Here is a 22,398-nt window from a genome sequence, read left to right as displayed (position 1 = left end):
ATGCAGTCAGACGTGCATTCTCATATGATAGTAAAATTGTCGGCTGTAGAATCGTCTATGTAATATTTCTCATCGTTGTAATAGCATAATTAATCAGACATTAAAAAAAAAATAGTACAGAACAATCAAGTTACGACAATAATATATCACAACAAAGAAAATTAAAAATAAGAGGGAGAATGAAGAATAAAAGCAAAACATAAATCAGGAAACAAAGAATTGTTGTTTTGAATATAGAGAGAAAAGATAGAGAGAGAGAAAGAAAAATAGAGCAAGAAATGATATTGTATATTATTTATCTATTTTACGTTTCTAAATAGTTTGGAACACAACAAAATTGTGTCTTATTTGAAAACAAAATCTGATTATACTATATATATTTCTATGATAGTATAGATTTAAAGTCGTGTTTATGAAATATTGTATAAAAAGTATAAAATATATGTTTTTTCAAAACATATTATGTGTAGAAAAAAATCTATGTTTTTATTATGTTAAAGTCAAAGTTTAATATTTGTTCTAACAGAAACTAAAAGCAATTAAAAATTGAAGGGAAAAACATATTTATAAGAATAAAAAAAAGTGTATATCAAGAGTAATCCCTTTACTGTTATCCGAGGAGCATTCTAAATAATAAACTTTTGTCTCATGTGTTATTATCAAAATTGTCATTACTTATGTGTCATCATAAGAGCTCTTCTCATAGCATTTAGTGAATAACCCTTGCTTGCCTAGACTAATCACATATAGTGCTATTGGACATTTAAGTTTCATGTTTATGCATAATATGTTTATGCATAATATAATTGGTTTTGATGGATTATACATATATCTCTTATTTTCATGCGAGTTTTAAAAATGTATTTATTGCTTTCATGCTTATATCTTTTCATTCTTTCTTGGCTGTATTTTTTTTTGCAACCTAACAATAGTGGTCAACTGTATTGTAATCATTATCGCATTGTAAACAAGTTTTTATTTCATATATTTCTTATTGGATGATTTACATTGTACAAAATATAATATTGGTGTATGAGTTTTATATGGAGTGATAACACATTTCGTAGTTTGAAAAAAATAGGACCATATATTGATCAACGTTGTAGAAAGTTGCTATATTTCTAATAAACTATAGTTTACTACATAAATATAATGCATAATCTAACTTCTTTTTTAATGGTATACGTACTATGTAAGCGTATAGTTTAAATATTATATATAATATAATGCATAATCTAATCCTTTTTAATCTTGTATGTACTAGGTGGTGCCCAAACAAATTTAGTGACTATATATATGACAATTTTTCAATGCAATTTAATAACATTTGCCCAATATTTCAAATCATTGAATGTATAAATTAATTGCCATATATATTGAGCATTCGAAAAATTATTTCTTGATTCACACTAGAACGCGGAAGATCGACATTGAATGCTATATATATTGGGCAAATATTATTAAATTTATTTACTTTCCATTATATATTCACAAATTAGCATTCGAAAAATTATTATATAAAAGTTTTGACTTAGACCAGTATTCGTATGGAAATTAGAACAATTTGTGCTACAATTATTTATTAATTTAAAGTCTTATACAAAATCTATTCAATTCCTTAGATTAAGCACCAAGATTCTGAAATTAAGGACTCAACCCAATACAACACGTCAATCTGGTTATATTCGATCAAGTTAATTTACAAAGTTAATTTTGTTTCCTATATGTTGATTTCTTAATTATATTACTTTCCATAATTTTAAAATTGGCAGCTAAAAGTTAGGGATTAATTCGATTTGATTTAGGCGAGATAATACTCTTTTCTCTCTAATATTTCATAAGCAAAACCCTATAAGTGATCCCTGTATATAACATTAGACTGAAATTCATCCACATCAAAACCTACTATTTTTCTACATACAAAAAAAATTCATGAATTTCGTCTTTGATTTTGCTTACATTGTTTTTTTATCATGATAAGGTCGATTAAAGAATGTGATTAATAATGATGAGTTTCAAAAATTATTTTTGAACCTAACGATGTTCCAGAAATCGATGTTTTCAGAAAGAGGTATAACATTTCGTTTACTGAATTTGGTAAATATATGTGTTTAGTTTGGTAAGTTGATACTTTGTTATGGCTTTTTATAGAATTGCAAACCACGAGTTCTGAAGACATTTCTAACAGTGGTTGTGGTTTTATCAATTTTTTATTTGTTTCTTTATAAATTTGTTTCTTTCATATTTTATTATTCTGTTGCATATGTTTCATTTTATTTTATATTCATAATTTATATTATGAAAACAATAATGCTCTTGCTTTTGTTTTTGTTTCATCTTAAATTCATAATAAATTTATATAAGTTTTTACTTACTCTTTTAAATGTATTTCCATAAAATATAATTAAAATACCACAATAAATTAGTCTATATAGTTTTAAAGTTATAATCTCTTTTAATCCATCACCCCGGTTACCACCTACTATGACAATTATTATGCAAATATCATAACTTCAGTTCTCTTATGGTTATATGTTAATTTGATGATCTGTTATAGACATGAACCCAAATTTCCCATAAATAAAACTTACGCGCTTCATGACTGAGAGTAAGTTGAATAGCGTTCAAAAACAATACAAGAGGTCAAGCATTAACAAATTTATTACTACTATTTTTCGTTAACCAATGACCGTTATTTTACTTTTAGTACCTACTACTATATACTTTCTCTCGCTTGTATTCATATGCTATAGCGTCGGAGTTGACATTTCCCCTACTTTATGGACGTGATGATTGTCCAATGTCACATTGGACACTTATAATGCCCATTTGATTCCCCAAATTCGTAAACTATAACCTAATTTATTGATTTAAAACGTTATTACAGGATCCAAATCCTATGTAAAGTCGATTATGCCCATTAATAATAAATACCATATCAGTTTGTGTATATATATATGCATAAAAAGGTTTTTACCTTTTCAAAATTACGAAATCGGTAAAGAGAAAATAGTGGGGGCGTACCTACTGCTGAAAAGGCCTGTCCTGTCGTGCCTATGAAAGAACGCATTATACACTCCCAACTTTCTTTTTCTTTCTCGACTAGTGGATCTTGTATCTTTTTTTTTTTATCAAAGTGGATCTTGTATCTATATTTTTTTCCCTAAGCATGTTAATTATGGTCTTGTATATAGTATACTAATCTCATAATTTACACTTATCTCTGGAACCGTGCATCTGATGGGAATCGATATTTTTAGCTATAGGTCTATTTTATAGAATTTCTTAATTAGCAGGGATAATTTCTGTTAATATAAAATAATGACCTATATATTTTATGGGAAGATAATTACCTGTGACTGTGTATGCTACTGATAATTTTCAACTGAGAAAATAATTCGAGCTCTAGATTTTTAGTCATAAACTAGTTTTTAATTTGTATGACGTAATTACACATTGAATATAGATAGATTCATGTTAACAGTTAGATGTAATATATATTATATACATATATGTGATAATCAAGTAATCAACGTGGAAACATCATTGTAAAACAACAAACCTAATTAAGAAAAAAACAACAACAACAACAAACCTGCTTTTTTTTTCTTTTTTTTCATTGTCTCTCTTATTGCAATATAACTGTTTGCCCCTAAATAGTCTATAAGACTTTGGGTAATTATTTTGATTTCCAGTCTCCAGAAGGAGATATAAATATAGTTTTGTTTTCACAAAAATCCATGTTTTATCACTCAATTAATTTGTAAATACAGTATATAATTTATAAACGGCTAGTTACATTAAAAAGGAATTTTTATGAGTTGCTTACTTTTACTAATGTTTCTAGAAAGATTTTGTGTAAATAACATAAGTAGAAAAAAGCAGAGATATTTTGAATTATTGAAGCTAAAACAAAACCATTGATCTCAAAGTACAATAAAGAATAGAATATCTTCTTATAGCATCAATCAAAGGGATTCTTGAAAGAAAATATGAGAGATTGATTATGCCTGCTGTCCCCCAAACCGATATCGTCTCACGCGTCTTAGTGGAGAAAGTGCAATTCTAGCTGACATTTTTTCTTTTCACTGAAAAATGACTAGTAACTAAGTGTGGTAGCCTAAATGGTAATCTTCCGAAGTTTGGTGTGTATACACATCAGTCATGGATTCGATTCCTTCTAGAAACTAAGTTATCATCACTTGGCCACTCTAGACGTCTAAATGGTTTACATAGTGAATCGTAACCATTGGTGAACCTACATTGCTGAAGAAGGTGGCAAGTGCCCCCACAAAATTTTCAAAGTTTGTTAAATATGTTTAAACTTTGATTATTTTTCTTTTAATAAATAACATTTTTACCTATACTTTTTAAGTTTATGTAAGATTTGCCCCCACAAAAAAAATAATTCTACATTCGCCACTGATCGTAACAGATGATCGGTTTACCCCTGACATTAATCAGAAAATATTCCAAATTTGGGTCAGGCAGTATGGTAGCCACTCCACTCTGTTCCTCCCGAGACCGACCAACTGGTTTATCAAAAACAAAATGACTAGTATTTTTTGGGGGAGGGGAATGGGCACTGATCTCTGATCTCACTATGATAATTCGTGATACAGAGAATGGTTGTTAAGTTTAAGAAATCAAGATTAATTATATTAAGTCAACGCAAAATTATTCACGATTAAACTCTGGCCATTTCTTTATTCAAAAAAGGAAAGAGTTAAGAAGAAGAAATTGAAATCATAATCGAATAATTTGGTTCTGAGCGACTGAAGCAACTGTGCTTAGTAACGTGAAACCCCCGATAGATGTAACCATCCAGTTTAGTTGGATGGATTATAATGACGACAATTATGATTAAATAAATTATGGGACATGGCGTTGTGATGTACTGGATAACGAATGTTTAAATGTCGAATTATGCTGACGACTAACTAATATATATTTTTAATTTGGCTTATAATACAAAAATTGAAAGATAAGAAGAAAAAGATCAAGTGTTAATTCATGTGAGTTGCAAATTAAAATAAGATGATGAATTTTGGATAAGCGGCGGCTAGCGATTCCCTAGATCTCGCCACCAATCACTCTATCTCTGCTTATTATATGTAGGCAAACAAACTAATAATTCAAGATGAAAAATAATAGTACAATTTAGGGTTCACTCATATACACAACCCTAATAACATGAGAGCTACATTTTTCTAGCATGTTAGTTGGGTCCATTGTGATACATACGTTGCTCTTAGTCACATGCTTCTTAATTTTTTTTGTAATTGTCCCTTAACTAAGTGAAATTTCAAACTATACCACGAGGCCAATGAAATTTCAACGTCCACAAACCTCGAACTGATATAACACTAGAAGGAAAAACATTGGTCGAAATTCGAATATATAGAAAGTCATTATCATCAGAACATAAAAGATTCCAAAATCTTTCCATTAGATTTTCTTTTCCTTTTTTATATGAATATAATAATAGATACGATTATAATGTAATAAACAAGGTTAGATTAAATCTAATTAATCTGAAGTAGAGATCCATGATAAGTCCACCGTACCTTCATTTCTCACGACCCCTAAATTATTATCCGTTCCAGAAGCAACCGGTGTTGTGTAAACATCGGATCTTTCAACCGGTACCATGTCTAATCCATGCATAGTAGTTAGGGTTGGCTGCGTCATCGATGACGGAGAGGCCATAATGTTTTGAAGCCCTTCAAAGTTTGTTCCCACGTCCACGTGTCCAACACCATTACTTGTTCTCAAGCTCAGCGATTGATCCCTTAGAGGGTTTGCGATGTTTTGCGTGTTCATGTTAAGGAGAAGACTCTGGTGATAATTTGTAGAAGGAGGATTTAGGTAAGGATGACTCGTTGATGATGGTGGGATAAGTTTATGAGGAAACGGTTTCAAGGGTTGTGAGGATGAAGAAGAAGGTCCAAAGAGATCAAATCTAGACCTTGGAAAAGGAGAAGATGATAATCCTAAGAAAGGATTAGAAGGATTACCAGTGAACTCTTGAACCATGGCTCTGAAGTTTGAAGTGTCGGTGGTCAAAACAGTCGTAGGCGCTCGTCTCGAGACTCGAGATCTCTTCTTTAGATTCCTTGTTGTGGCCAGACCGTTTTTCTTGTCGGTAGGGACAGAACATATGGGACTACTTGTGTTTGTGTCCGAAACTACTCTCAGATCTTGATGAAGTGAATTTGTGAACAAGATTGGTGGTGGTGGTTGCCTAGAGCCATCGGTGGGCTTCGTGGTCGTTGTTGACAATAGAGGACTATCTGTTGACCAGCCGGTGTTGAAATAGTTAGCTATGAGGGAGTCAAGCTGTGTTTGACCGGCGATGTTGGAGGAGACGGTGGTTGAGTTGTTGAATAAAGCAGATATTGATTGATCTGCGCGTGAGTCGTACTCTTCTTGGTCTCCACCACCACCGCTTGAGGATTGCATGCTACTACTGTTGCCTGAATCCATGGCAGAGAGAAAGATAGATGATGGCTTAAGAGAGAGAGAGATATATAGGGTTATGATTATTTTTTCTTTGGGTGCAGAGAAACTTCAAGAAGAGGAGAGTGTGAAAGGAACTGATGGTTGTGTGAGAGAGAAAAGCCAATAAAAAGTGGGCATAATTTTTTACACTATTTACCTTTTTCTATACTTGGAACTTGAAAAACTTTGAAACGTGGAACTACGGTTAATTACATTTTGGTGTATAAAATTTTGACTGAAAGAGAGAGAGAAAGACAGGGTGAGCGAATTAGGTAGTGGTTCGTGGTAGATACACATGCTAACGTACTGAAATTAAGTATTTTACCACCTATAATCGAATTAGCAAAATATACTAACACTTTTATTCCAATCGTATTAAGAATTATACAAAGTTCATTGTCATCAACTTGTTGAAACGGTTTATAACAAAATATTTGTTTACACAGCATCATCTATAGCTGTGTGCCGCTATTATTTACGTAGGTGTTGTTTTAGCAATTTCTGTAGGTGTTGTTTATAAGACAATTCTCACACCAAAATACCATAGAAAGTTTTTTTTTTGGAACAATAGAAAGTTTTAAATACAACTTTTGCCAAAAAGTTTTAGATACAACTTGTTTAAAAAGGCTGTTTTATGAGCATCTGCATCAAAACGAGAGATAACATAAAAAATGAGAGAAATCCATCTCCAATGGTATTTTATTCTGAAGAAAAAAATGAGGATATGAACAGTATTCCTTCAAATTTGAGGAAACATTATTCACAATCTTATTTTGATGTCAAACTTTTTTTATTTACATAATGATTTTTTACTTTTTGACAATCTTTATTTTATGTATAAACAAAGCATTAACACTAAACATAATTTTTATAACTTATATTCAATATGGATATACTGATTAAACTTGTTAAAATATAATTACCAATAATTAGTTATTAAATTATAATTTATAATTATAATTTTATAAAGGAAAAAAGATTTGTAGCTACACGAACTATTGGTTAAAGTATCTCGAACCATCTGAAGTATTAAATTGTATCTATAACTACATAAACTCTTAGAAATGTATGTAATTAAACATGCGAGGTTCAATTAGATCTTTTTTAAATTTTCTGGGGTCAAATCGAATTTTGGAAATTTTAATCCGCCCAGACCCAAATCTAAATCCGACCACTAAAATCGACCCGACCCTTATCCTATCTATTATGTCTTCTTCTTCTTCGCGATTTCTTCGTATCTCAGCCACAAAAAACTTGAAGATGGAATTGGGTTCGAGTTCGTCGAGAAAGAGCCGAAATTCTGGGCATAAATTGTGTTTCTGTGGATTAAAGGCAAGTATAAATCAAGCTTGGACTGACAAAAACCCAGCTCGTCGATTTTACGGTTGCCCACGTTTTAAGGTATGAAATTTGTTAATTGAACTCCTTAATTAGCTATTCAGATGTGAAAAGAGAGATATGAAATGCAATTCGGACCTTGTAACAGTTTGGAAATGGATGCAAATATTTCTCTTGGTTTGATGAAGAAGAAGGTACAGAATGGCAAAAAAAAGCTTTGATTGAAGCTCGTGATGAGATTAGAAAGAATGATAGAATCATTGAGCAGTTAAAAGTCACCATTGCAGAGATGCGTAGTGATTTGGAGAAGAAGCAAATGGAAACAGTGAAAGATGAAGATGAAATTGTGAGACAGTTTGAAGAATGCTTTGTTTAGTGTTTTAGTTTGTCAATCTTATGTATAATTGTTGTTTAAGTGCGTTTGAAATGGTAAGTTGTAATGTCTAAGCATAATGAACTTCTTTTTTATGTTAATGAATTGAAGGAAAAAGTCATGATATCACCATAAAGAGAGTTTAAACATCCTAATTTAGTACATAAAAACCAATGTCAAGAACATCTTAGCCGATACCAAACACAAAAAAATGACATCTTATCCGAGCATTACCAAATCCAAAACAACAGCTTAGAAAATCTTAACACCACATCTTCAATCATCAGAACCATGTTGGCTTGTCTGAGCACTTGTCGATGGTCCTTGTTCCTGTTGAGCCTGCGCCTGGGCTTCTTCACTTGCTTGAGCTTCTTCACTTGCTAGACCTTCTCTGATGCGCCTTCTTTTCACCCTATTCTCTTCAGACTGAAAACACAAGGTAAGAAATGAGAAGACAGTAAGAGAAATGCCAAACCCAATACAACTAAGATGTAAATACCTCATGAGGACATTTCCTTGCATTATGACCTTTTCCACCACACAAACCACAATGCATTTCTCTTCCTTTTCTAGACACTTTTGTTTCTGGATGCTTCTTACCCTTCTTTGGTGATTCCATAACACCTTTAATGCGTGCTTTGCCTTTCGGTCTACCAGGAGGACGCTTATAAGGTGGTGCTTCAATTAGATCCCCATCAGAAAATGTCCAAAACTTTGGTCCATTAACAGGCCGCAATCCATGCTTATACATGTCTTGCCACTTAGATGTCAAGTAATAATCTGCAATGAAATCTTCAACTTCCATACCATTCTCTCTGATTGCACAAACAGCGTGACAACAAGGTATCCCAGTCAAGTCCCACTTTCGACAAGCACAAGTTCGCAGATTCATATTCACAGCATAACCATTAAGGTTCTGGACAATCTCGAATTCACCACCAGTACTACCTACTGAATAACAGTTCTGCGCTTCATCACATGCCTTTGCAATCTCTTTTCTTGCTTTTGGTGTGTATGTCCCAACCTCATGATCAGTTGTCTTAAACCTGATTGCAACCCTTTTCATAGCGTCTCTTCTAATCAACTCCATCATCTGCACAAAGGGCTTCTTCCTTGCAATCTTCAAGGTTCTATTAAAAGACTCGGTTAAGTTGTTATGTGTGTCGGAACAACAAGCACCAGCTCTGAAGAAAGCCCTACACCAAGTGCGATGATCCTTCTTCAACAGCTCCTCGCAAGCCCTAGGATCATACTCTTTGAATATCTTCAGATTCCGATCAAAATCAGGTTCGTTGTAGCTACTAGCAATCCGCCAAAACAAGGGTTTCAGCATGTCGGACTTGTGATTCTTCTTGAGATTTGAGTAAACGTGCCTTGCACAAGCTCTGTGTTCTGCTCTTGGTAGCTCAACTGCCACGCCATGGATCAATCCTCTATGCATATCTGAAATAATAGTAGTATGTTCACCTGATCCCAGCGCCAAGTCCTCTTTCAGTCTGTGAATAAACCACTGCCAATTATCATTGCTCTCACCAGATACCACACCCCATGCTATTGGGAAAACCTGGTTGTTTGGGTCTCTTCCTATAGCTGTCAAGAGCATTCCCTGCAATGAATGTTTGAGGAAGGTTCCATCCAACCCAATTATGGGTCTGCAATTCTGCTTCCATGCAATCCTCAATGCGTCAAAGCAAACATAGAAGCTGCTAAAAACGTGACCTCCGTTTAAATTCCTTGTGGTGTTGATCTCTGGAATCGTACCAATGTTTGACCGTTTTAGCTCCACCACATAATCTCTCAGCCTTGAAAATTGCTCATTACACTCAGCTTGAAGCTTATCAAGTGTCATTCTCCTTGCATTTTGCGAATGTGGAACAGTGATGATAATGTTGTAGCGGTTCCTCATCTCTTCTTGGATCATCGGTCCACTCATATCTGGATTTTTTCTCATCGCTTCTAACATCAAATCAGCAATCACTGGAGCCTTTATAGTTTTGCACCGGCCAGTTGGGTGACAAGTATGCTTGTTTTCATACACTTTCACCATCCATCGGTTAAGTGGAGTCTCTACAGAGCAGTAGATACGCCAAGGACAACCCTTTCCATTGCAACGAGCCCCAATCTTTGTTTTCTCCCATCTATCATACACCACATTTCGTCTAGTCTTCAAGATGTAAGAGATCACCTGTTTCTTGAACTCTTCTCCACTGGAAAATGTCTGTCTTAAGCTGAGTACACCATCTAATAACCCTGCTCGAGCCATCCTTTCAGCTTGTTCTTCTTCCTCATCTGATGATGCTTCAGTATCCGGATACACTTCATCTTCATCAGGAATCTCATCCCCATAGTTGTTGTTTATCATATCAATATCCTCCTCGGGAACCTCATCATTTTCATCGCTTTCATCATCTGTGGCTCTCAAGTCAGACCAACTATCATCTTCACTTTCTGACACATTACCACTTTCCTCATAATCTGCATCATCTTCATCTTCTTCGAACCCATGCTCTTCTGCTTCCTCATTAACAGTATTCGCTTCGTTCTCATGCTCTCCTTGCTCAATGATTCTCTCTTCCTCGTTAGCTCCTTGGCCAATCATTCTCTCTTCTTCGTTAGCTCCTTGTCCAATCATTCTCTTTTCCTCGTTAGCTCCTTGCCCAATCATTCTCTCTTCTTCTTCGAGCACTACATTTTCCTGCTCCTCATTCACTTCTTCTCCACAGATTCTCTCATCTTCACCTATCTTCTCAATGTAGAAATCTATTTCTTTCATCCAACAGCCCCCAGTCGCCAATTTCTTCTTACCTTGATCAATATTATTCGATAAAGACTTCCTATCTTCTAGGTCTTCGTAAGGTAACTTATACCACATATTCCCCAACTCTGTTTTGTGCACCATTTGAAACACCACATCTTCAAAGATTGTAACTCCATCAACTTCTAAGACCTCGACTTTTCCATCTGCATAAATAAGCTTTCCGTCCTCTGTTTTGAATTTGCCTGAATGGTAGCAATTCACCTTCACCATAATGTCCCTGAAAATTCAACATAAACAAGGTAAACTTCTTCATTGAGGCATTTTATCGAACACGTTATGTGCTTTTTTTAATTTAACTCAAGCTTATAAAAATGGAAGGAGAATCACAACCAAAAGAAGCAATGGAGGAGAACAAAATACATACCCCATGATTTGTACAACAATCCACGAAAGCACTCTGATAATCTCTCTTCTTTCCTTGATTTTACAATCTTATGGTTTTAGTTAAACGAAATCATCGGATTTTGTCTTTGATTCGAAACCCTAATACTATTTTTTCTCCAATTCAATTTAATTAGATAGGATAAGGGTCGGGTCGATTTTAGTGGTCGGATTTAGATTTGGGTCTGGGCGGATTAAAATTTCAAAAATTCGATTTCACCCCAAAATAAAAAAAAGACCTAATTGAACCCCGCATGCTTAATTACATACATTTCTAAGAGTTTATGTAGTTATAGATACAATTTAATACTTCAGATGGTTCTAGATACATTAACCAATAGTTCGTGTAGCTACAAATCTTTTTTAAAAATTATAATATATAGTTAAAAGAAAATAAGATAGAAAAACACTTCTCTCTTCGAAATGTGTTGATTGATCATTTGTTGAAAAAAATATAGTGATAGTACTGTTTAAGTAAAATTCTACTATTACTTTGTATAGTAGAACCTCTGTAAATTAATACTCGATAAATTAATAATCTTTATAAATTAATAAATTTCGTCAGTCCGAATTTGGACCGGTTCAAAATTTGACATAAATCGATGAAATAATAAGATAATATTTTCTTAGAAAATTATATGTAAATATACGGTCCCACTAAAATTATAAATTAATAATTTATATTTATACATATTTTATATACGTAAGAACTTATTATAATATTGTTTGTTTTATATTCACAATGGATCTTTATATTTTCTTAACACTTGATATATTTTTGATGAGTTTTAGTAATATTATATCCAAAACCATATTTAAGTTCTATGAAATATATATTATATACACCAAATAATATAATAAAATTAATATAAATGTCAAATTGCAAAAAATAAAAATTAATGTCTATACACTAAAATCAAATATTTTTCTTATCTTAAAATAAATATATCTTAAAATAAGAAATCTAAATAAGGAAACTTTTGTGAATTAATATCTCTATAAATTAATAAAATTTCAAAGTCCCAACATTATTAATTTATAGAGGTTTTACTGTATGTTGTTATGTATTTTTATTAATATAATAAATATTTGCTTTTTATAAGTTAAAGTTTGGTTAAATTGTAGAATTTAAAAATAAGTGAGTATAATCTAAAATCTTATAAAATAAAAGGTGTTATTTGCAATAAATAAAAAGTTGAAAAATGAATATAATAAAAATTAAGGGAGAAAATGAGGGAAACCATTAAAGCAAATCACAAACTCATTTTGAGGGAAAAAAAGAGGAAAACCACTGAAGATGGTCTAATTTAAACAGTTTCCTTTGCTTACCAAAAAAAAGACTAACCAATAAACTTCTAAATGTAATTACTTGACATTTATATTCTTAAAAGTATTGAGATTAAATTCAAAATATATCACTGTTTTTACCAATGTTTTAAAAACCGGACCGGATACCGACTCGGCGTATCCACTGGATGACTGGTCGGACCGGTTCAACCGGTCGAACCGGGTTTTCTATTTATTATATATATAATAATAATAACATATATATATATATATATAGTGTAATGAGTATTGACTAATATCTAGAAGCAGTTCTTTTACAAAAAAATATATATATATATATATCTAGAAGCAGTATCAAAAATAAATGAACTAGTTAAAATGTCAATTATCTCCAAGTTATGTTATCTTCTCAACATACCGAACGTTGAGAAAAAATATGCCTAAATCTGGTTCATTCACTGAACCATTCTTCTCCATTAACTAGTTAAAATAAAAGGTTGACAAGAGCAAAAAAATAATACATTATTACTGTTTTATCAAATTTTGTGGTTAAAGAAAATCAACGAATTAAACAATACTTACGTTTCTTACAATTGTGCAGTCACAAATCTTGTGGCAATGCAAGATTCAGATGATGAGATTGAGGATAGTGTAGGGGAGACGAAGAGAAGACAAGACAAAGATAAAACGTTTGCGTTTCTTTTTCTTTTGGAGAAACTATTAACAAACTACGGCTATTAACTATCAATCAAGGATTAGTTTATAAGAAAACCCTAATCAAATTTTAAATTGTATCAGAACCGGGTTTTAGTGTTGACCCGGGTCACCGGTTTTTCCGGTTTTGAACCGAGTTTGCCGGTTTTTATCCAATCCGAGTTTTGAACCGAACCGGACTCGGCTTACTTAACGAGTCACGGTCGAACCGGTCCGACCGGCCGGTCCGGTCCGGTTTTCAAAACCTTGGTTTTTACCAATGAATGCTTTGAAGTGTGGTATCTAAATATGAATGGAATAAGAGAAATGGTAGACGGGATTTACCAACATATTGACCTATGGGAGGAACAACTTATTCATGGTTTTACAATTTATTTATTTAGTTTCTAAAAATCATTAAATGACAAAAGTGTAAAAGCTCTTTAGATTAAAGGTGAAGGGTTGTTAGTCTATCTGAAAATGATACAAGCAATAAACATTGCTCTTTTCTTCTTTTTCATAAATTGTAGTTACCTTTTAAAATAATATTATATTATAAGAAAATTTTCCCTAGATTTAACTATTTAATATTATTATCTAAGAGATTTTATTTTGTATTTTCTGTCTTTTAGAATTATATTGCTGTGTTTTCTAAAGTGGAATTTTAATGAAAGGCTAATATTCAACAGTTGGCATCAATATGTACTATATGTACGAGATGCGTAATTACATGTGATTAATAGAGATACGTCAGAAGACACAAGTTGTCAAACAGAGCACATCTTTTGACCGGGTTCATGATGGGTGATACCTAACTAAATTAAATTTAGAAAATGAACAATGTGTTCCTGATCTAAAAGTTTAGATTGTGCTTTTCTTCTATCTACATTTATACTAGAATGTATCTTATGGTTGAAATTCATCAAAGGCAAAATATCCCAAGTGTTATTCTTACTTTCAAATCTTACAAAAGCAAAATATTCCAAGTGTATTCTTATTCTCAAATCTTACAAAGGCATAACATAACAACCAGAAATTTAAAAAAAAAAAAAAAAAAACATAACAACCAGCTTAGATTTATTTGTTGTTATGTTATGTGTTTTCTTATACTAAAAATGAAATAAAATTACAGCTCAAAAATTGAAATAAATTTTAAACAGTATTCTTTTCATTAGAATCAAAATGATTCTTTCATTAAAAATGTCAAATATTTTTTATTAATAATATATAACACATACAAAATTGTATGATTTCACAAAGACACTTATAATACAAAGAGAAAACATAGAAATAAAACTTATATATTAACTGATCATAACATTGGGATAATGGATTCTATTAATATTGCCATTGTATTCGAAATCAAATTCGCATAATACATATCTATTAAAAAAACTCAAATGCATTTTTGATCAAACATTTTCTATAACCTGTAAATTATGTATTTTGTTTGGACGAACAAGTATATTTTTGAATTTCCCTTTTCAAGCGAATGTCTAAGCTGTTACCCCCAGTTAAGCAATAATTATATTTTCAAATAAAAATTACTTCATCCACTATAAGAACACTTTTGTTTTGTCCGTTAGGTTTTGTTGGTTTCCTCACTGGTTTGATGCTCTGAAATCTAATCATTCGCCGAGCACCATCACATGATATCATAATATCTACAGAATAATAAGTACACCAAGATCATTCAGTATCTATTGTATTACTCTTTTCTTGATATGATTTAATTTACGCGAGTAGGTAATGCAAGCTATCTAAATGAGAACTGCTTTGAGTCTTGTAATAACAAGAATATATTCATGTTTACATCAATGTTAGCTTGTAAACAGATCAAAGTGTACAGATGTACCACTATTTTGCTATATATATGATAATTATAAGTGTGGAATAACGCCACGATAGGAATAAGGGAAACTGGGCTATATGACAAGAAAAAAAAGAAGAGTTCACCGAGTAACCAATTCCCCTAACAGTCCTATACACGTCGTTACATTTATATAATAATATAGTGTTACCATTTCCATCAACCGGCGCAACCTGATGAAAAATAATTAAAATTCTTAATTATTAACTTCAAAAAATAAATCGTGGCTTACCCGACTTCACATCTTCCTTTTTTACTTCTTTCGGTAACTTCTTCGCATTCGACGGTTCTCCGGCACCAATTTGCTCCAGAGCGACACCTCTGCCTGATTTCCAAATCTTTGTTGACTTCCTCTTCTACTCTTGTGACATCGTCCCCCACCGGATGGCGTTGAAGTTGCATCGGCGGATACTAAAAAACTGTTCCTATTCCATAAGATCCATTTTCTTCTCTGTTGCCGTCAGATTCATTTATTTTTTCATAACCATCACCATCAGTTACTACTTACTAAAATTTGATCGGGGAAGATAATCTTTTTTTTTTGTTCTATTCTACATTACACAGAATAGAAATGAAATGATATATGTTTTGAAATTATCACTACAAGAAATCAGTCATATAGCTATCGATTATTTCGTAGCTAGAGAGGAAAATCTGTAGCTACAATGAAGAAGGCAACGGATGGCTACGGATTGGAACCGTAGCGTCAGAGTCGACGCTAAACCCGATCCGTCGCTATTTCGTAGCTTACTAGCGACGGATTCCGCGAGAGAACTAGTTGTAGCTGTTGGCGACCGCATGGTTACAAAGTATTCCGTTGCTCAGTAGCGACGGCATGGCTATAGAACGTTCTATTGCTAAATAGCTACCGATTTTAGCTACGACATTTCTTCGCCAAGTCGTATCGAATAGAGCTGCGGAATTTGGCTACAAAATTTTGCATCTAAACTTTGGTCTCCAGTTAGCAACAAACACGTTTTGTGGGTAATATTGTATCACATTTAGCAACAGATTTGTTGTTGCTATCGTCAAAGTGATTTATTTTGTTTTGAATTCAAAACTATATAATTTAATTAAAAACATTAGATTTATCTCATAAAAAAATCTTACATTCTCATAACATTATAGATATGCTAGAAAGTCATTTCTTAGCAAACAAAAAAAATTAAACCTGATAAATGAAAGCTAATGACATAAAATTTCAAACTAACACAGACAAAAGATCGTGAAAATCATCTAGTTTATCTCCTCGTTGCTGCTAGGAGCCTAGGAGATGCAGATGGAGAAGTATCTCTGTGGGGTTGGGGTGATAGATTAGGTGGTTACCAAGCTCCTTGTCAACGCGAAGTCGCTCGGGTTCTTCGTTAAACTGGATCTAGAGACGATGGCAAGGAGATGCACAGCTAGATTCAAAAGGTGGAAGATTAGGAAGGTTGATGAGAGAGAGATCCGATTTTTTACAAAGAAGACAAACTTTAAAGAAACAAAAGAACTGCTTTGGAACAACGAAGTCCCAAAGATTTATGTTTTAGACTGTAGGAAATAGGAATGGTGTAGAGAGAAAGAAGATTCGCATGGAAGAAGGTGAAGAGAGCAGAGAAGAAACGTGGTGGGACAGAGAAGAGAGAAAAGTGGGATTGGACAGAGGAAGAAACACATATGTGGACTAAATGTGACCATTAGATTAAAAGTTATCAAGGGCTCACATTGACAATCCGCACACTTGTCTCTTATTGGATAGAAAATTAAAATTGATTATAAATTATGTTTAGTTTTACTCTAGTGTTAGTGTATATGGAATTAGATTATAGGAATGAACTATAAAGTTTAAATTTATGGTATATTATGGGAATTAGATTATAGGAATAAACTATGAAGTTTAATTTTTGATGTTTTAGGATATAAAATATTATAGGAATTAAAAAAAATATATTATAGGAATTGAATTTTATTTAGAATTAAAGGTTTCATGTTTATGATATAGGGTTTCAGTTATATGGTTTAGGGTTTAGGTTTATGATTTGGAATTAAGAGTGGGTTGAGACTAAGTTTTTAAGAAGATTAAGTTAAAAAAAAATTGTTTAAGACGTGGAAGTTAAATTTGAAAATATTAAAGTTGGAGTTTATATTTAGGATATAGATTGAGATATACATAGTTTAGGGTTTAAATTTAAGATTTAAAATGAAGTTTAAAGAAAATTAGATTTTGAGTTTAAGCTTAATATTTGAGTTTAAAGCTTATGCTTAGTGTAAATATTTACTACATAAGGTTTGAAGTATGGTTCAAGTTTAAGATTTTGGCTAGTATGGTTCAAGTTTAAGATTTTGGCTTAATGTCTATAATGTGGGGTTGAAATATAGTGTTGAGGTTTAAATTTAAAATTTGATATTAAATTTTGAAAAGAATAATTTTCTTGTGTTATTTTAATAATTTAAAGTAAAAGTAAGAAAAAAATTAGTTTTAAAATTTTGTATTTAGAGTTTAGGGTTTAAAATTTATGGTTAGGGTATAGAGTTTGATAGAAGATTTAAAGTTTGTATTTGGAAGATATAGATTAGGATTAAAAATATTAAACTTTAAGTTTAAGATTTGAGATTGTAGTATGAAAATATTAGAGTTTTATGATTTATGTTTAGGATTTATGGTTTTGAGATTGTGTATACCCATTATTTTTACTATACTATTAGTGCTTTTAATATATGTGGATTAAAAAAAATTTAAAACATTAAATTGTATCTACGTTAAAAATTAATGGTTAATCTAACATTATTTTTTATATATATATACGAAATATTATAATTTTTGCTATTTTGATGATTATAGTACTGTGTCGAAATGACAAAGATATAGATATTGGTGCTATTTAGCAATAGAAATGATTGTAGTTAGTTGTTGCTAAATATAGAATAATTGTAGCAACCACTTATCTCTAGCTAAAGTGTAGCTATTTAGCTACGAACCGCCAACGGAATCCTTCTCTAGCTATATAGCTACGGATTGCTACATTTAGCTACAAATTTAGCTACAAAGTTAAAGTTTTGTGTTCTATCGCTATATTTGTAGCTAACAATATTGGCTACGGAAATGTCTTTGCTATTCTGTAGCTATTTCAATGAATTCTTGTAGTGTATATCATTGATATTAATATTGGTTTATACGTTAACAACACTGACACAAGTAATTTTTTGCTAAATAAACACAACACAAGTGATTTACTAACTCAATTTTAACATTTCGTTAACCACATCCACACAAATGATTTTGGTTCACAAGTCCATTCCACTTTTGATTTTTATATGGTATAGTTAACATTATAAAATAGTATACTATTTCTGATTTTAATTTTATTCAAAATATTATAACTATATATTGTAGTTTACATTTGGGTTTGAGTTTAGTGATTGAATTTTAGGGTTTATTATTTAGGAATTGGGGTAATGTTCAATATTTAGGGGTTGTGAATGGAGTAATAATCTAACTTCGACCATGTGGAATAGAATATTCAGTGTATATGTATGTGGTCAATAATATATACTATTTCAGATTTTAATTTTATTCAAAATATTATAACTATATATTATAGTTTACATTTGGGTTTGGGTTTAGTGATTGAAATTTATGGTTTAGTATTTAAGAGTTGGGGTAATGTTTAATATTTAGGAGTTGTGTATGGAGTTATAATCCTATACTATTTTGGCCATGTGAAATAAAACATTCAGTGCATATGTATGTAGTTTATAAACGTGTGACGTGCATGACTCCTTCTCTTTCATGTGAAATAGTTTATAGGCACACTTAGCCATATATTATATAGATTACGTGGATACATAAATAATTTTTTTACCGAGTAAATGCGAAGAAAAAGGGTATAACCGGATGAATTAGAATGTAAATGTTAGTTTCTTCATTATGTAAAAATTATTGTTATTTACCTAATTTGTCTTCTAAATATGGCTAACAGACAAATAAGCCCTACGAATAATACGACGACAGTCAAACAAGCAGCATTCATCAAAAGAAGAAGGGTGTAGGTAATTGGTCAAAGGTGGTTTTGTTCCAGACGAAGATGACTTAACTATGAGAAGCTCAAGATCCAATGCAGTTGACAAAATGCTCGTGTTCTTTCAAACAAAACCGTTTTGTCAAAATCCTCAAGAACGGGGTTTATTATTAACGAGGGACTACATCTCGAAAACCGATCCTCGAAGCCGGAGATAAAAAGAAAGAATGGGCTTTACAATATACATGGGCCTTAGTTACAAGAGCTCTACACTGTCATATTTTGGTTTGACGCTGTGAGTTTAGAGAAGAGAGGTTACAAGAGGATGAAAAGGAGAGTGTATAGATGCAGAGCAATCAAGGACCGTTCGGCCACTTGTCCTAAAGGACTAAGCATCTGCTCTCTGATCCAGTTGAGAGAACGAGAGAGCCTAGTCATACCATGACTCTGGTTTTGTCCGGTTAGGACTACTTTTATTTATGTAGCTTGTTCATCAAAACACGCTTTGTTACATAAAAGGAAACATACGTGCTCTCCATAAAAACATCTAAAAATGGAATCAATCGGAGAAAGCTTCTATCAATTGGGCGGGATAGTACAATTATTAATGTTTTTTGGGTTATAAAAATGTTTGTACATAAATGAGATTGTGGTATTCATGCTGTTGTTAGCTTTAAAACATAAAAGAAAATTTCCATTTTACTTAGAAATAATTAGAATGCCAATGCTACTAGTTAATTGCCACTTGAACCACCTGATTAAAAAGGTTTATCAAGGAACAATTGAAGTAATAAAAGGATGAGAAATTAAACAGAGACATGCTCAAGAGAGATACACAGAGACCAATATGCTAACAACTCCTAAAGAACAGAGACAACTTGCTAGGAATGACACCATAAGTTATGATACGTACATGAGTTACTTCAAATATAAAGAAGGTTAGAGAGCCTTACAACATTTTAAGCCACCAGTACCTAAGAGTTGTTGTGTTGAGGTGGTTTTGTAGCTCTCTCCAGATCAATCTTGCAATTTTCTCTAAGCTCTTTCATGGCTACGAAGTCATCCTGCTGCACATTTTCAATAACAAATACACATAAAAAAAAAAACATAAGCTCTGGAGAAAACTTCTTGAAGTTTTGTTCTAAGAATCTAGTAGAAGCCTCTGGAGGAACTTACAAGGCGGCTGCCTTCACGAGCCAAGATGTCATTCATGTTAAGAAAGAGAGATGTCCATTGACCCATGACATCAAATTCTACACCTGTTGGCTCTTCTTTACTATTCCTTTGGATCAAGCTACTAGTTTCTTTCTGGCTCTTCTTCAGCACTGTAGTCAAACACAAGTTCATGTAACCATTATCAATCAAGAGTTTTGCAGTGTAATGAGAAGACTTACCAGACAATCGACCTTTGATGTCCTGGTAGTTAAGATCTGACCAGATATATGCAGCTGGCGACAAGCATTAAAAACTAAGTTAGCTCACACTGTTGAGAAATTAAGACATGATTTTTTTTTTTTTTTTTTTTGAAATTAAGACATGATAAATAAAAAGAACACTGAAAAATAAAGACAACCTTTGAGACAGAAAGAACAAGAGCAAGATCTAAGCTCATCATCAGCTTCCATATCGTGGTTTACAATCTCCATACTATCAACAGGCAACAAGACCGTTCCTTCAGTAGCCAACATGTCACCACTTTCTCTATTGCTCCTACTGTATAAAGTCTCCTTCAAGTTTTCACCAGTAAACAGCATCGGTTTGACTAGCAAAGTCAGCAACGTTCGAGTCCTTGTTGTCACACTCTCTCTGACTAAGTTCCACCACAGCATCATCACCAACTCCAATATCATCAACTGCATTGGTTTCACCCTGAGACTCTTTTAGATTCTCAGAATCAGCATCAACAACAAGTGAACTACCGAAAACTAATCTTATCACCATCAGAAGACGAATCATCGTTTGTATCAGTACTCCTAGTACTCTCCTTGACCAAGTCGTCTACAACTAAACACAACCTCTTCGAAAACTTCACACCAGAGCCTTCACGAGCAAATGTCTTACCAGAATCGTCTCCAGATTTCAAAAGAAAGTCACTCAAAAGCGAAGATAGTCCTCTTTTGCTTGGAACAATAGTCATATCACACAAAGGCAGACGCGTTTCCTTGGACACTAAGCTGCAGCTATCTCCAGTCATCTTCACAGACAAGCAAACACAAAAAGATGAAAACTTTACCCCCAAAAAACAAAAACCCTAAATTCTGGAGTAGCAATCAACAAAACCCTAATCGAAAAATTCAATTCGCTAGCAGAAACTGATAGGAAATGAAGAAGAACCCTAAAAAAAAGAGAACTTTTACCCCCAAAAACAAAACCCTAATCGAAACCTTCAATTCAGAATCAGGAACTGATATGAAATGAAACGATTCGTAGATTAGAAGAAGAAACTTAAAATCAAAAGAAAGACAAATAGATGGAGTTTGGGTTACTGACCAATGGGTTACTGGCATCTGTCGGAAAATCTACGTTTGGTCGGAGAAGAAGAGCTTCGGTCGGAGTTAGGGGTGAATTAGGGTTTTGAGGCGGGAACCTGTGAGGATCGAATAGGCGTTCGGTTAATGGGCCTTAATTGATTAATCTAAGCCCGATAATGTAAAAGCGCAGTATTTAAGTGGGCCCTATATTTAACCAATCTTTAACGATGTATGTTACTGTACTTGAAGATGAGATCATATCTAGATATCCTCGAGAGGCGCGCCAAAAGCGGTCAAGATTTTATCCACTTATAACTGAACACGTCATCTACCTTGTCCTAAAAACAACTGACCGCGTCATCTACCTGTCTTAAAGCATCCCTTAAAAAAATCTAGAGATTTCGTTTTTTAATTTATTTACCATAAAATTCAACTAATTGAACGGTCTCCTCTTTATCTTCATCTCCTCCACCGTTTCGAAAATCTTCATCTCTAATGGCGTTGGAAGAGTTTTCCGAGATAGCTGCGGCGAGGAGGATTCAGAGACTGTCGTCACATATATCTCCCCGCTTAACGGAGCGCCGCAGCAGCGTTCAGACGGAGGCGTGCTCCATGAAGGCGGGATCGAGTGAAGCTGGTTGGCAGACGGTCAGGGGCGGTTGTGA

The 22,398-nt window shown here is 32.9% G+C and overlaps 2 protein-coding genes and 1 non-coding gene across 3 annotated transcripts; all 3 read right to left on the bottom strand.

The window, feature by feature from the left end:
• Positions 1 to 5,327: 5,327 nt before the first annotated feature.
• LOC106413265 (calmodulin-binding protein 25-like) lies at positions 5,328 to 6,643 on the bottom strand. Its single transcript, XM_013854068.3, has one exon. It carries the CDS (start codon positions 6,484 to 6,486, stop codon positions 5,530 to 5,532), a length of 957 nt encoding a protein of 318 aa, XP_013709522.2. The 5' UTR covers positions 6,487 to 6,643; the 3' UTR covers positions 5,328 to 5,529.
• A 1,845-nt stretch (positions 6,644 to 8,488) lies between these two features.
• LOC125592441 lies at positions 8,489 to 11,399 on the bottom strand. The gene is made up of 3 exons (XM_048767603.1): positions 11,395 to 11,399; positions 8,712 to 11,247; positions 8,489 to 8,638 (listed from the first exon to the last, which is right to left on the bottom strand). The coding sequence occupies exons 1-3, from the start codon at positions 11,397 to 11,399 to the stop codon at positions 8,489 to 8,491; spliced, it is 2,691 nt and encodes an 896-aa protein (XP_048623560.1).
• Positions 11,400 to 19,943: 8,544 nt separating this feature from the next.
• BNAC09G06790D lies at positions 19,944 to 21,528 on the bottom strand. Its single transcript, XR_007328632.1, has 4 exons — positions 20,836 to 21,528; positions 20,657 to 20,710; positions 20,439 to 20,587; positions 19,944 to 20,329 (listed from the first exon to the last, which is right to left on the bottom strand). It is a non-coding gene; the product is annotated as an uncharacterized BNAC09G06790D (transcript).
• Between the last annotated feature and the right edge of the window lie 870 nt (positions 21,529 to 22,398).

Source organism: Brassica napus, chromosome C9 (assembly GCF_020379485.1).
Source record: "Brassica napus cultivar Da-Ae chromosome C9, Da-Ae, whole genome shotgun sequence".
Lineage (NCBI taxonomy): Eukaryota > Viridiplantae > Streptophyta > Magnoliopsida > Brassicales > Brassicaceae > Brassica > Brassica napus.
Note: the sequence above shows the minus strand (reverse complement) of the source record. Positions and strands in the feature narration are given on the sequence as shown.

Excerpts from the sequence above, each read along its gene's own strand:
- LOC106413265 (XM_013854068.3), bottom strand. The coding sequence starts at position 6,486 with ATGGATTCAGGCAACAGTAGTAGCATGCAATCCTCAAGCGGTGGTGGT.
- LOC125592441 (XM_048767603.1), bottom strand. Across the intron at positions 8,639-8,711 it reads CAAGGAAATGTCCTCATGAG|TCTGAAGAGAATAGGGTGAA; the intron begins GTATTTACATCT and ends TTGTGTTTTCAG.